This window comes from Xenopus laevis, chromosome 9_10L (genome assembly GCF_017654675.1).
Source record: "Xenopus laevis strain J_2021 chromosome 9_10L, Xenopus_laevis_v10.1, whole genome shotgun sequence".
Lineage (NCBI taxonomy): Eukaryota > Metazoa > Chordata > Amphibia > Anura > Pipidae > Xenopus > Xenopus laevis.
In genome coordinates this window covers 49,110,209-49,124,281 of record NC_054387.1, presented here as the reverse complement: position 1 = coordinate 49,124,281, position 14,073 = coordinate 49,110,209, and the positions used below count along the sequence as shown (strand labels likewise).

The 14,073-nt window shown below is 39.1% G+C and overlaps 1 protein-coding gene across 4 annotated transcripts in view; it reads right to left on the bottom strand.

Annotated features, from left to right (window-relative positions):
* The window catches only part of ogfod3.L (2-oxoglutarate and iron-dependent oxygenase domain containing 3 L homeolog), a 68,930-nt gene that overhangs the window by 54,075 nt on the left and 782 nt on the right, over positions 1 to 14,073 (bottom strand). For all 4 annotated transcript variants that reach the window (XM_018233948.2, XM_041575445.1, XM_018233949.2 and 1 more), the window contains 1 exon segment: positions 12,947 to 13,164. In XM_018233948.2, coding sequence (XP_018089437.1) covers positions 12,947 to 13,164 — 218 coding nt within the window.

Genomic DNA, 14,073 nt, shown 5'->3' with positions numbered 1-14,073 from the left:
TTTCTAGACTACTCCACAGATAGGCCAGTTTGGGTTCTTACAAGTTTTTCTTTTGTTCCATCTTGCCCAACTGTCACTATCTTGCTATACTGCTATCATTTTGCCACCATAACACTCTACTGTTGGCATTTTACCCTACTCTCGCTATCTTGCCATACTTTACCTATGTTGCCCTGGGGCAGAGACTTATAGTCTCTGCCCCACGTTATGGTCACCAACTGGCTGTACTTTCAATAGCCCTGTTGTGGGGGTCCGGGATGAAATTTGGCCAACCATTTAGGGCTGGGGTTTGGTGCAGGTCAAACTGGGGAAGTACACTTCTCCCCTGCTCCTGAAGATTTCCTGTCTTGGAACCAGAGGCACACACAGAAGGAGCGATAAGACGTGGGTACAGATTGGTAGCGGAACCTACAACGGCAAAATTTTGTGGGTTAAGGTCAGGTGTGGGTTAAGACTTTGTGGGTTAGAGTTGGGTTGGGGTTGAGTTTTTCCTGACCAGGACATCACTACTAGGCAGGCCTAAGAAAGAACATGATATGACCTGTAACATTGCTTCTATCGCAACCTGCAGAAAGAATTCTGTGATATTTTCCTTATATTGATCACTATTTAGAACCTGTGGCAAGGATCTAACTGTGTTTGAACCCATCGAAGAAGGTTTCTTGGTGGTTGTTGTTGAATATTCAAACTTTCCTGGGACTGGTACTCTCTACCTGCAATGGTTGTACTGCAATTCCCTATAATGTGGGGGGCCTAGGGCACTTGTTGCTATTTGGACCTCCCTTAAATAGAGCTGTACTTTAACAGAATGTAACTTTACAGTGCTGTGCCTCTGATGGCAGCAGGTTTTTGCTGACAGATGGCAAACTTCTACTAAGTGTGATAAAATCTAAATATGCTAATGTGGTTCCAGTTTGGTTCATTGTTCAAATAAATCTTCCATGAAGTATGTAGAATTAATCAAATTAATTGTGTATTTTGTACACCCCTGCTCCCCACTACTTGATCACATCTTACAAATCAACCCAGACTCTTAACCTGTATATCAAAGAAACCCCCAAATCGGTAAGCTCTGCTGGAAATCTGTACTACAAATCTGATAAAAGCCATTGCATTTTACACTTTGAAAACGCTTTGTCTGAGCAAGCTTTCAGGCGGAAATCTGTTTGTCTTTTAGGTACTTTGATAAATCCCTTAATAATTACTGTAGGAAAACATGCCCGTGTCTGTTTGCTTTCAGCAGCTCAGCAAGTACAAAATGCACCTCTGTGCCTCTGTCAGTAATGCAGAGGTTAAGCACAATGAACTATTTAATGACTAATCAACAATCTGCTTCATCAGGTTTTCTTTTTTTTTTTGTAAAACAAATGCTCCAACAGTGCCACACACTGGTGTGCAATTTAATTACAATGTAATACCATCGAAACATGGGTCATTTACAATGCAGGATGCAGCGTAGAAAGTACAAAAAAAAGCAGCATTGTTCCATTTGTTTTTACTTTGCACCCTACTTACTGCATTATGTAAGCAGCTGCAGGAGTCTGCACTCTCTTTTGCAGCAAGACCTGTGGCTTTCCCCTTTGATAGAGGGCTGTCTACGTCAGTGTTCCATCCAAGAGGGGCGTGCGAGTTGAGGCACATTGACCTTCCCCCACTCGTTTCCCAACTTGCACCCCACACTCATCAGGATGCTTCGCTCTACACAGACTGATGGATTTTTGATCCAGCGTTTGGTCCAGGAAGCTCAACTCCCTTGAGTGCAAGTGCTAGTTAGCCGTGTACTAAAGAGTGCACTCTAGCAGGCAGGTTAGGAAACCCTTCAGGCCAACACCACATTATAGGTCTCTCTAGGCCCCCATCATGATCTTCCTAGGAGGCCAAATGATTGTAGGATCCCAACTTGATCCGTACAATGTCAACCTTTCAAATGCAGTACAGTACGCCCAGCTTTACAGAAAGAGAAGCTACACGTATGGCACTATGGGGTATATATATCAAAGAGTGAAGTTAGAGATAACCACAGTCCGCTAGAGTGAAATACCGCCTCTCTGCTGAACTTTCACCCTTTGATAAATACGCCTTTAAAAATCTTATAGAAATGAATGGAGAGAGGTGGTATTTCACTTTAGCGGGCTGTGGTGATCTCTAAATTCACGTTTTAATAAATATACCCCTATGTCTCATACGCACGCTCGCTCAGATTAAAGGGGGGTAACACACCTATTACTTAAAGTAACTGTGAAAAACTCATGTATAAAGGTTGGAGTATCTGTATCACACTCTACATACAGAGATACACAGCTCTTTACCTGTGTATCTGATATCCTCTGGGTGCAGCAGATCCTTTAAAGGGATACTGTCATGGAAAACATGTTTTTTTCAAAACACATCAGTTAATAGTACTGCTCCATCAGAATTCTGCACTGAAATTCATTTCTCAAAAGAGCAAACAGATTTTTTTATATTCAATTTTGACATGGGGCTAGACATTTTGTCAATTTTCCAGCTGCCCCTGGTCATGTGACTTGTGCCTGCACTTTAGGAGAGAAATGCTTTCTGGCAGGCTGCTGTTTTTCCTTCTCAATGTAACTGAATGTGTCTCAGTGGGACATGGGTTTTTTGAGTGTTGTTCTTAGATCTACCAGGCAGCTGTTATCTTGTGTAAGGGAGCTGCTATCTGGTTACCTTCCTATTGTTCTTTTGTTTGGCTGCTGGGGGGGAAAAGGGAGGGGGGTGATATCACTCCAACTTGCAGTACAGCAGTAAAGAGTGATTGAAGTTTATCAAAGCACAAGTCACATGACTTGGGGCAGCTGGGAAATTGACAATATGTCTAGCCCCATGTCAGATTTCAAAATTGAATATAAAAAAAATCAGTTTGCTCTTTTGAGAAATGGATTTCAGTGCAGAATTCTGCTGGAGCAGCACTATTAACCGATTCATTTTGAAAAAATTTTTTTCTCATGACAGTATCCCTTTAACTTTGCTGTCAGATGTGTGACACTTGGTAATGCCTGACTGGATTCACAGCCACTCTGTGTGGGCATAGATAGCAATAAGCAGCAGTGCATGCTCTCTCCCTCGGAGGCAGTTTCCCATGTGTATATTTTAACACAGGGACAGATGGAAATGGTGGGGCAGTGAGAATATTTATGGCAGGGGGTGCCACTGAGAGGTGGAAAACATCTTAATTCCTAATATTTTAAAATGCACCTTTGTTCTGCCTGGAGTTGCATTAATATTGGCTCGGTTCAGCGGTTTTCCATCAGCAGCTGCTGTTCTAAACACAAACACAATTACAGACAACAGACTCCAGTCTATGGCACAAGAATTAAAAAGCGACACCCGGCTGTACCTGAACCGTTCCAAAGCCAGGCAGGCTATATAAAACAGGTCTTCCTTTTAGCCTGACTTCAGCATAACAAATGCTTCTGTGTTATGTGCTTCTGTCATGCCATGATTTAAACATTCTTGGCCTTGGAGCAGCTCAGGGCACTGTTTATCCCTTTCTGTTCTCTGGTTCTGACTATTGAAACAATGTAGTAGGATCAGTTCTCCTACAAGTCTTTTCATCAGCTGGCTTCTGCTTCAAAGCTTCTGTCTTTCTTTCTTTCTTTGCCTTTGTGACATCTGTTTTTTCTAGGGTAGCCAATTGGATCGGCATTGTGTGATCTCTATGTACTATTCTGAAACCATTACATACAAATCAATTTGTATTGATATTGTGGAGAGCCTCAGTGGGTTCTTCACATGACAAATTATTTTTCCTTGATCACAGTCACTTTCTGGAAAGCATACAAAAAGGGAGAGACCTGGGATAGACAGGCATGATGTTGTGGCCATGCAACTATATGGAAATAGTGTGGGAGGCCTGCCACAACCAAAGTACAAAGAGTCAGTTATCGAAGATGGTTTACTGGACTCAGAGATAAGCTTCAAACCACTCCCTGCATCCCTCTTAAAGGGGTGGTTAACTTTTAGTATGTTATAGAATGGCCAATTCTAAGCAACGTTTTAATTAGTCTTCATTATTTTTTTAGTTTTTTTAATAATTTGCCTTTTTCTTCTGACTCTTTCCAGCTTTCAAATGGGGCTCACTGACCCCATCTAAAAAACAAATGCACTGTAAAGATACACATTTATTGTAATTGCTACTTGTTATAACTCATCTTTCTATTCAGGACTCTCCTATTCATATTCCAGTCTAGGGTTTGTTTGGACCCTAGCAACCATATTACTGAACTTGAAAATTGGAGAACTGCTTAATAAAAAGCTAAATAACTCAAAAAAACACAAATAATAAAAACCAATTGCAAATTGTCTCAGAATATCACTTTCTACATCATACTACAGGTTAACTCAAATGTGAACAACCCCTTTAAGCCTAGCTACTACTGGCCAAGTTGTGTGATTATTGATATATGTGTTGCCCCCCCCCCCCAAACTAATGAGCTACCAGCCAGACGGGAAACTTACAATACAGATATCGACCCTTGGCAAGAGCAAAGTTTCAATGTATGATCTAGAAACTGAACTCCTCAATAGTGATGTGCAGGTGGGCCTGAAGTCCGTGGGTCCGGTTTGGCTTCTGGCACAACATCTTTGGAGCCTTCTTCTGCCCTACTTCCATCTCTGCAAGCCTCAATTTATATACTCATGCAGGCCCCATCCCCTTTCATGCTGTCATAGCGGGGTGGGCGCAGGTATATAATAAGGGCAACACGCGGGTTAGGATCGGGTGTGGGTGGAGACGCAGCGGGTTAGAGTCGATTTTTGCTCGAACCACACATCACTACTCCCCAATGTATTTTAACAACCAGCTATGGCAATGCCCTCCCCAACCCTTTCATTAACATAGCAGTTGGGCCCTGCACTGGAGCTGGAGGAACAAGCCCTCACTTTGGGTTCCTTTGATCTAATGCTATTTTCCTGTCACCGACTTCCTTTTCCACTTCTTAATGCCAGACATATCTAACCACTCCTGCCAGGGAAGGGTCAGTCATATAAATAACTGCCTGTCTTCGGTGGACAAAGTCATTTTTAATTAAAGTCAGTAAAGAAATCTTTATAAGAGCACGGGCACCACCTACTGAAAGGCAAAGGACACAACAGGTAAAGGTCTCTGTGCCACAGATGCTGAAAAATCAATATTAAACATTGTGAGCTGCACTCTATGAACGTAGGCTGGACCACAGTTTCATTGCCTTGGACCTCTCTAGGGAGGCAGTCTGACAATTTAGGAACAATTGCAGTGTATCGCTTTACTCTCTGCTGCCATCTTGTGTTAATCCTTGGCTCCACGCAGCACAGATATACTAATGCCAGTCAGCAGGCGCTGTGTTGCAAGGGGTTCTAGTATTGAGAGCTCAAATCAATGAACAATATTAACACGTCAGTTAATTAACAGCGTTTTGAAGGGCCTAAAATGGATTTTCTAAGGGGTCCAGTAATCCCTAGTTAAGGCACGACATGCCTAGGGAACTTGCAACTTAAAACCATTATTATACCTTTCCTTGCATTTGATGTCCTCTCTCAATGCTAGAAAATAACCTGCAACTGTATAGACTTCACTCACCACCATTTGTCTGATTAAGGTGCTTCATATTTAGTTCTTGAAAACTCAAAAGTCATAGAGAACATTATGTGTACTACTGAATAATACTTCTGTCGCTGCAAACTGGCCAAAACGAGGAGATCTTTTTGATAGAAACCCCATGTGGCTTAGCACCACCAACCTTATGCCTTTGGTGTTAGGGAATTGAGTCACAGCAAGGTGTAGGATCAGCCTGCAGAACCAATTAACTGGTCAGGAGACCCAAGATCGTGCAACCAGGATGGATGTGTCAGCCTATGAAAAATATGACCAGAAGTACTAGTTGTACTTTGAAGTGTGTATGATGAACTAGCATTTTTTTGAATATGTATGTATTTGCAGAGGCTAGAAGACCAGTACTATATAGAACTAGGAAATGGACTACAGATTACACAAGCACTCTATATTGGGGACAATAAATAATATACATTTATTTATAATATATATAATGATATATTATTTGCACAAACAATCCATGTTTTGGCATTTTTTAGTAGCTTAAAGGAAAAGGAAAGGCTGGAGACACTTGGGGGTGCCAAACGTTAGGCACCCCCAAGTGATTGTAGCGACTTACCAAAAACCCAAGGCCGGTGCTCCTATCAAGGAGAAATTTGCACCGCCCCCGGGTTATAGGAGCGAGCACCACCAAGCTATATACTTCTGTCTTCGCGCAGCTGCACATTTCCCCGAACTGAAGCATTTGAACGAAAAAGCCAACTTTAAAGTTAAAGTTCAGCTTTTCGTAGAAGATAAAAGTAGTTCAGCTTTTCAGCGAAGATAGAAGTAGATCTCTCCGTGGTGCTCGCTCCTATATCCCCCGGGGCCAGTGCAGATTTCTCCCGATAGGAGCACTGGCCCTGGGTTTTTGGTAAGTCGTTACAATCACTTGGGGGTGCCTAACGTTTGGCACCCCAAGTGTCTTTTAACAAATTTGTTTATTTTTATTTGTTATTTTTGCACAAAATGAAAGGATATATATATATATATATATATATATATATATATATATATATATATATATATATTTTCACAGTGTAGGTCAGAAATTTTGCCATACATCATTAAATTTTTGCACGTAAATGAAGTCCCAAGCTCCGTGTCTTTCATGCATGCTTTTCAGACTCGATAGATAGATAGAGCTCCCATAAAAGTCAACCCTGGATTGTGGAAGATAGAACAAATACTAACATACTGAGCAATGCACACAGGGTGTTCCTTTAAAGTATATCTAGTTATCCATTTGTGCTATAAATTCAGTATGAAGAAAAAAAGGACAACTGCACAGAACATTTCTGCGTCACAACCATGTCTCTAAAGCTGTGCTGCATCACAATTTCAAACCCTTATAGAAAAGCAAGGGCAAATCTCCAATATCACCCAACTATTTCTATTTCTCAAGGATGCAGGATATTATTAAGTGTATGTATGACATTCTATAATGGAGGATTGCTGTTCTCTGTATAAGAAAGCTGTAAGTAACATAATGCAGGCGGAGGCGTAATGAGCACCACAAGAGCCTTGTTAGAGGGCACTTTCACCAGCTGGAAAGGCAGGGGAGGCCGGGAGGGAAGGAGCTGTTTTAAAAACCGCAACATAAGGTAAATAATATCATAGTGTTGCAAATTATATATATATATATATATATATATATATATATATAGTTATGAATTCCTAGCAAAGAAGTAAGAAAAATTAATACAGCATCAAGCACTATTATATTTCCTGTTAGGACAATTATTGCAAAAGAAGGGGAATATGTACAAATTCTCTAAATCATTTCCCAGAATATACTTGAGTCTTGCTGCTAGATTAACGAGAAAGGTTGGAAAATAATTAAATTTGAGAACATGACCGGCCCCTTTAACTCTGGTTGACTTTTTTTCTCCATCTCTAAAGGGCAGTGCGACAGTCACATTGTGATTGTGTGGCGAAACAACCAACCGCATTAATTTCATCAAGTAATACCTCCTGGGTGTCCATTCTGTCTGATGTATTTGTTATTGAAATTCCATCCTCTTCCGGACTACAATGCTTCCTCCTAAAGCAGGTCTGAACTGGCATTTAAAATAGGCCCTGGCATTCCAAGTCCACAGAGGCCCAAACAGCCCCCCCCCCATCTCTGGTTTCAACTTGGGATCCACTGATTCTTCATTTTTAGGTTTTGGACAAATACCATACCACCAAAAATAATTCGGCCAAATACTGAACAGAATCTGCAACCTAATTTGCATATTAACTTTTTAAATGAATCAAAAAACAAATGCAGGACCTGTGAACAAAATATAATTCAAGTTCAGGTGTAATTTGTTCAAAGGCTTAATATCACATGACTTTAAAAGCAGAATTCCACGGAGCGTTGTGGTGCGATGCGTCGCGCTGAGAGGAAACGCAGGTGAACAGTCAGAGGCGCTCTATAGAATGTAAGTACTAGAAACATCGCATGTACAAACAACACGACTGTCAGATGAAGATGCAGTGTGCAGCGTTCACATCCGACAGTTGTGTCGGATACATGTAGTTTGTACATGCGATGTTTCTATAACTTATATTATACTCTGTGCCTCCGACTAGTCACCTGCATTTCCTCTCAGCATGACACATTGCACCACAACACTCCGTGGAGTTCTGCCCTATGTGATTTGCAAAGGTGACCTGAAGAACAGAGCTGGAAAATGTGCTGCGATTCAGGCAAATCTCAGAACAGAATCCTGGATTTGCTACATCCCTAGTTTGAACCACAGATAAGTCTATACAGACCTAGAACTACACCGGCCAAAAACCCTTGTGCATATGAAATATGCATTGTGATTGGTTAAATGTTGTTCATATTTTAGGATTCTCAGTTAGACCCCTCGCATTGCATGTGTATTGCTGTTGTGAAAGGCACCTCGGAACAGCTGGACGTTTTTCTTCTTTTCTTTCCTTTACTAATCTTTTCAGCATAACTTTTCCTTTTTTATTATTGATAATTTAATGGCAAAGAGCATTTACACGGTTAGTTACTATTCCCATTACTTCTGCACATTTGACTACTGAAGTGATTAATATTTGATGTACGGAAAATCCCTATTATGATACACACTCATCTGATCATGATTTTATATCTACTCGGCTATATTATGATCTTCACACAGTTGATGTTTGAAAATTGTGATAGTTGTATGATATGACATTTTATCTTTGTGGATTCATCCACCCACTTCATGCTGGTCGTCTGTATGTGAAATGCTTTTTGTACTGGATGAATAAAGAATATATATATATATAAAAAAAAAGCCTTTTCTTTCAATTGGGTCATTTACAATCACTAGCATGGTTGTGGCTGCAATGTTGCCCCCCAGTGGCACAAAAAATCCCATTCACTGCATCAAAAGATGATCTTTCATATAGTTGCACTTGGCCCAGTTGTGTCTATTAACACAAAATAACTTTAACTCATCTGCCACATTAGGAGCAACTCCCCTTTGGCAGCCACAATTACCGTGGAATAATGAAGGGAAAACTCTGCATTGTGGGTAAAAAAAAACAAGCCAATTGTGCTCCAAATTGCACTTTGCTCACGGCACTTGCCATCGTAAATGACCCCTATAGTTACTCAGCACATGCAGGAGCTTATAAACCAGCAAACCTGACTTCTTAATAACCTTTTCTATTTTAATATGCAATCCTCTGTTTAAAGGAAATTGGCTCCCTAATTAAAACAACGATGAAAAGATGTATCAGTAGCTTGTTAACTTGTAACCCGGTGGCATGACTTGAGTCAACTTAATAGACTTATTTTTATTTAACGTATAGAGCTGATAAATACCAACAGATGCTTGTGCTGCATGCGACTTTCGTTATGCCTCATTAATAAACACATGTAAGAAATACTGCTACGTGCAGCTCATCTATTCTAGTAGGGGGTGGCGGAGTAATGACCATCACCATTCATGGAAGGGACAATAAGGCAATTGCTAGAACGAATAATCGAATTATAACTGCAATAATAGCAAAAAAGGAATGAATTTTCTTTTTAAATGAAATGCCCAGCGATTTAAGGGAGGAGAGGTTGGGAGAAAATTATAAGAAGACAGATTTTTATTTTCATCTTCTTTTCTTTTAAAGGCTACCAAATACGGATTTCAGCTTTTATACGAAAGACTTTATTCTGATGATGAATTGTGTCATTTATATGGAAATCTATCCCAATAGAAACATGCATTAATTATATTCTGTGACTCTTTTTTATAATAAGGGAAAGTCAAAAGGACGGTATTTCAATGATACTCATTTTGGAGAGTAAAATAAGTGAACTTCCTTTCAAGCAAGTATTCTACCATTTCTCATGATAAGCAGGACAATGAGGGGACCTAGTCAGAGCAATCAGGGCTGCATGTACTGATTACATTACATTATACAACTTAAGTTTCAGCCCCGCTTTCCTTCAAAATGTATGGCTGAATCTTGCACCAAACAGTGGCACAGTGTACTTCAGCTCCAGGCTGAGAAAAGAGGGTGAACTGTACCAAAAATTATATAACATATTGAAAAAAATGCTTTTTGTTGCCCTTTAAAAAATTTTTTTTTTTTATAAATGCAGTATTTCTTATCATTTGCAGTAACACATTCCACCTTTTCCTATATGTCCCATACATTAGCAGCAACTGAATAGTGCAACCAGTTTGGAGATATACTGAACACAGGGCTCTAAATATTTTAAAAAGGCCTGAAAAATTGCACTGTACTCGTACGGCCGGATGGCAACCCTATTTTCAAATCACAGATGTCAAACAACCAGGGGGCATATTTACCAAGGTTTGCATTGAAAATTCTAATTCTCTAATTTTTTTATGGTCAAAACTGTAAAATTCAACTAACTAGGGAGTTTTTCATATTTGAGTCAAGGTTTTTTTTTTTAAATTTAATTAGATTTTCAAGATTTATGCCCTTTAAGATCTCTAATTTGACTATTTGCCACCTAAAAACTGCCGAATTGCTGTTTAAGTCAATGGGAGAGGTCCAGTGATCAATTTTGTGTTGTTTGCAGCTTTCCTGACATTTAGGAGAAAAAACTTGAATCGAGTTTTTAAAATTCGGATTGCATTTGATTCAAATTCGAGTTTTCGTGTCGATTTCATTTATCCGAGTTTAAAAAATTCTATTTTTTTTTTATATAAATTTCAATAGGTCGAATTTAGAATCTATGGATGTTTCTAAATACTCACATGAATTCGAAATCCAACCTTTGATAAATGTGCCTCTAAGAGTTGTGCATGCAACTCCAGAGCTTGGCCAAGTGGTATTGCCATCAAAGGCAAAACTACTTGGCAAGTGCCACAACAGACTGACCCCTGCTTGGTGAAGTTTCATTTAAACGCAATATTTGATACTACTCTTTATATTATTTAATGCATTTCAAAATTTCATTTGTTTTGTTCAGACCATTATCTTCCACATTCGGTGCAAAATCAGTAGCAAATATCTACAGGCAGCGGTGTAGCAAATATAAATACAGTAAACTGTCAAATCAAGGGTGTATTTAATACAGGTATGGCACCTGTTATCCAGAATGCTTGGGACCTGGGGATTTCTGCATAAGGGGTCTTTCCATAATTTGGAACATCCACCTTAAAGGGTATCTACTGCAAAATTAAAATGTAATATAAGCTTCATCTCACTGAAATAAGACACTTTCTAAATATAATTGGTTAAAAAAATCTGAACCGTTTTTTAAATAATCCAATCAATCAAAAACTGACACTTCAGGAAGAAACACAGGTTGCTGCTCAAAGGGTGAGAGTGAAGAGTAACTTGATTATTTCGTAAACGGTACAGAATTTTTAATTGTAACTAGAAAGTTTCTTATTTCAGAGAGATGAAGCTTATATTAAATCTTAGTTATCACGATAGATCCCTTTAAAGTCTGCTAAAAAGCTTTTAAACATTAATGAAACCAATAAGGAATAATTATATCTTAGTTGGGATCAAGTACAAGGTACTGATTTATTATTACAGAGAATAAGGAAATCATTTTTAAAATGTGAAATATTTGAGTAAAATGAAGTCTATGGGAGATGGCCTTCCTGTAATTTGGAGCTTTCTGGATAACAGGTTTCCAAATAACAAATCGCGCGGCAACATTTTTTTGACGCGCGTCTTTTTTTTTTTTGACGCACGACGCCATACAAGTCTATGGGCGTCATTTTTGCAGCGAAACAAGGCGAAAACATTCGCCCATCCCTAATTACAATTGTTAGTTGCAAATATTTTCAGCAGTGCACTACAGGGGTTGATTGGAGACCTGCTCAATTTTGGGTACAGACAAGTGAATTCCTGCTTTTTCCAGTTGTGTGTGTGTATATATATATATATATATATATATATATATATATATATATATATATATATATATATATATATATATATAAAACACAAGCAGGAGCTTATAGGACTTTGTGCATCACACAAATAAAGTGCTACAGGCTTCTGTTACTATTACTCTATTCATTTTAGTGAGCTGTAGGCCAGAGCAGAGCCAGGGGGGCAAGAAAAAATGCTTGATGATGTGCCCTGCAAAAGTTGCCTGGAGTGAACAGTGTGTATAACATGCACACAAAATACATACAATCAACTTCCTGTGAAAACCAACAGTTACATTGTAATTCTGTTCATGTCTGACAGTGGAGAGTTCACTGAGGAAATTTTGTGCCATGAGCAGGATTACCCAATCTCATGTAACCAAAATAAAGTTTGTGTCAGTACAGTTGACTGCTTCTATTTTAATAACAGAAAAGAGAACTAAGTGGAGCTACGTGACTAACAGCCAGTAGGATTGTTCTTTTTATACATATTGGAGCTCATTATTAATTCAAGAGCAATAAACACCGCTGCGCTGTTGTGTGAGTTCATGTTGCAAGAAGAGACTGCAAGGCACATCAGTACATTTCATACAGGTATGGGATCCATTATAGAGAAATCCAGAAAGCTCTGAATTACAGAAAGGCCTTCTCCCATGGACTCCATTTTATCCAAATAATCCAAATTTTTAAAAATGATTTCCTTTTTCTCTGTAATAATAAAACAGTGTGTTGTACTTGATCCAAACTAAGATATAATTAATCCTTATTGGAAGCAGAATCAGCCTATTTGGGTTTATTTAATGTTTACATGATTTTCTAGTAGATTTATGGTATGAAGATTTAAATTATGGAATACATTTTCTGGAAAACCCCAGGTCCCGAGCATTCTGGATAACAGGTCACATACCTGTACAACCATGTGATGCCTCCACATGCGAGTACTTAAAGGTGTAATTACTGTTGTGCATCATAAGAGGATGGCAAGGAGGCACCGAACTCATCCAGAACTTACCTTCAAAATGCTTGAGGCTCTCATAATCCTGTGAGCAAGGCACTTGAAAGAATCTGTGCTCTACAGTGTCGCGCTGTGCTGCCAACACCTCAGTCACACTGTTATCAGTGATCAGGTCTCCCCAGAGAAAGTAGCCAGAGACAAGGCCCAAGGTCACGCCAAATACTCCCCATATTAGCAGACTTTTCCAGCGTGTGCGCCCTCTGTTCTTCTTAGGGCTGTAGGGAAAGATGAGTTACTATTAGAGAAAATCTACCGACCAATGATCAGCCATGTGCAAATGGGTTACTGGGTAAGTATATTAGGAGAAATACCAATGACTAATGATTAGCATACACAAGGGAAAAGTTACTCAGCGAAAACAGGGGTCAGAGAGACTCCTCTTAGTCAGTACCCCTCATATAAAGCAAAAAAAAAAAAAAAACACTGGATAATGGTTTTGGGTTTTGTTTTATTTATTACATGTTGAATTCTAAGCATAGGACACAATACTGGCCCAACTAAACAGAGTAAAGATCCAAATGGTTCCCTATATATGATCTTGGTGTATAGGCTAAAGCTAAAAGCCTGAATGTGAAACTTTATTGGCTTTATTGGCCAGCCTACTATGTTCTGCCAAGATGTGTACTGAGCTTGATCAGCCCTTGTAGATCAGCATTTAGTTCTTGTGCTCTCCTATGAACAACACCAAACAGAAGAACTACATATTTATTATATAATACATAAAATCCGTAAATGATATCCTTATAAATGGCTCAGTCATAAATGGAGCTTAGCAATGTCATTATTGTGTATTATAATAAATAAAGTAACCCTTGTTGGAAAATATATTAGAAGTCATCCGTATTACCTTCGGCCTCATGCTTTTATACGGTCATGGAACTCCTCAGTGATTTATAATATCCTTATATTTTACAAGAGGGGGTACTTTATTCACTATATAATTTACAAGAGGGGGTACTTTATTCACTATGTACAGTTGTTCATTTTGGTTTTATACTGGTGGGACAGAGGCTGGGGCCTGGGGTACTTCATAGGGTTCTGGTTCCCCATCTTATGTAGCATTATTCAGTCATCCATATTAATCTTGCTTACGTCACTCACAATCGGCTCTCATTCCATCGCTG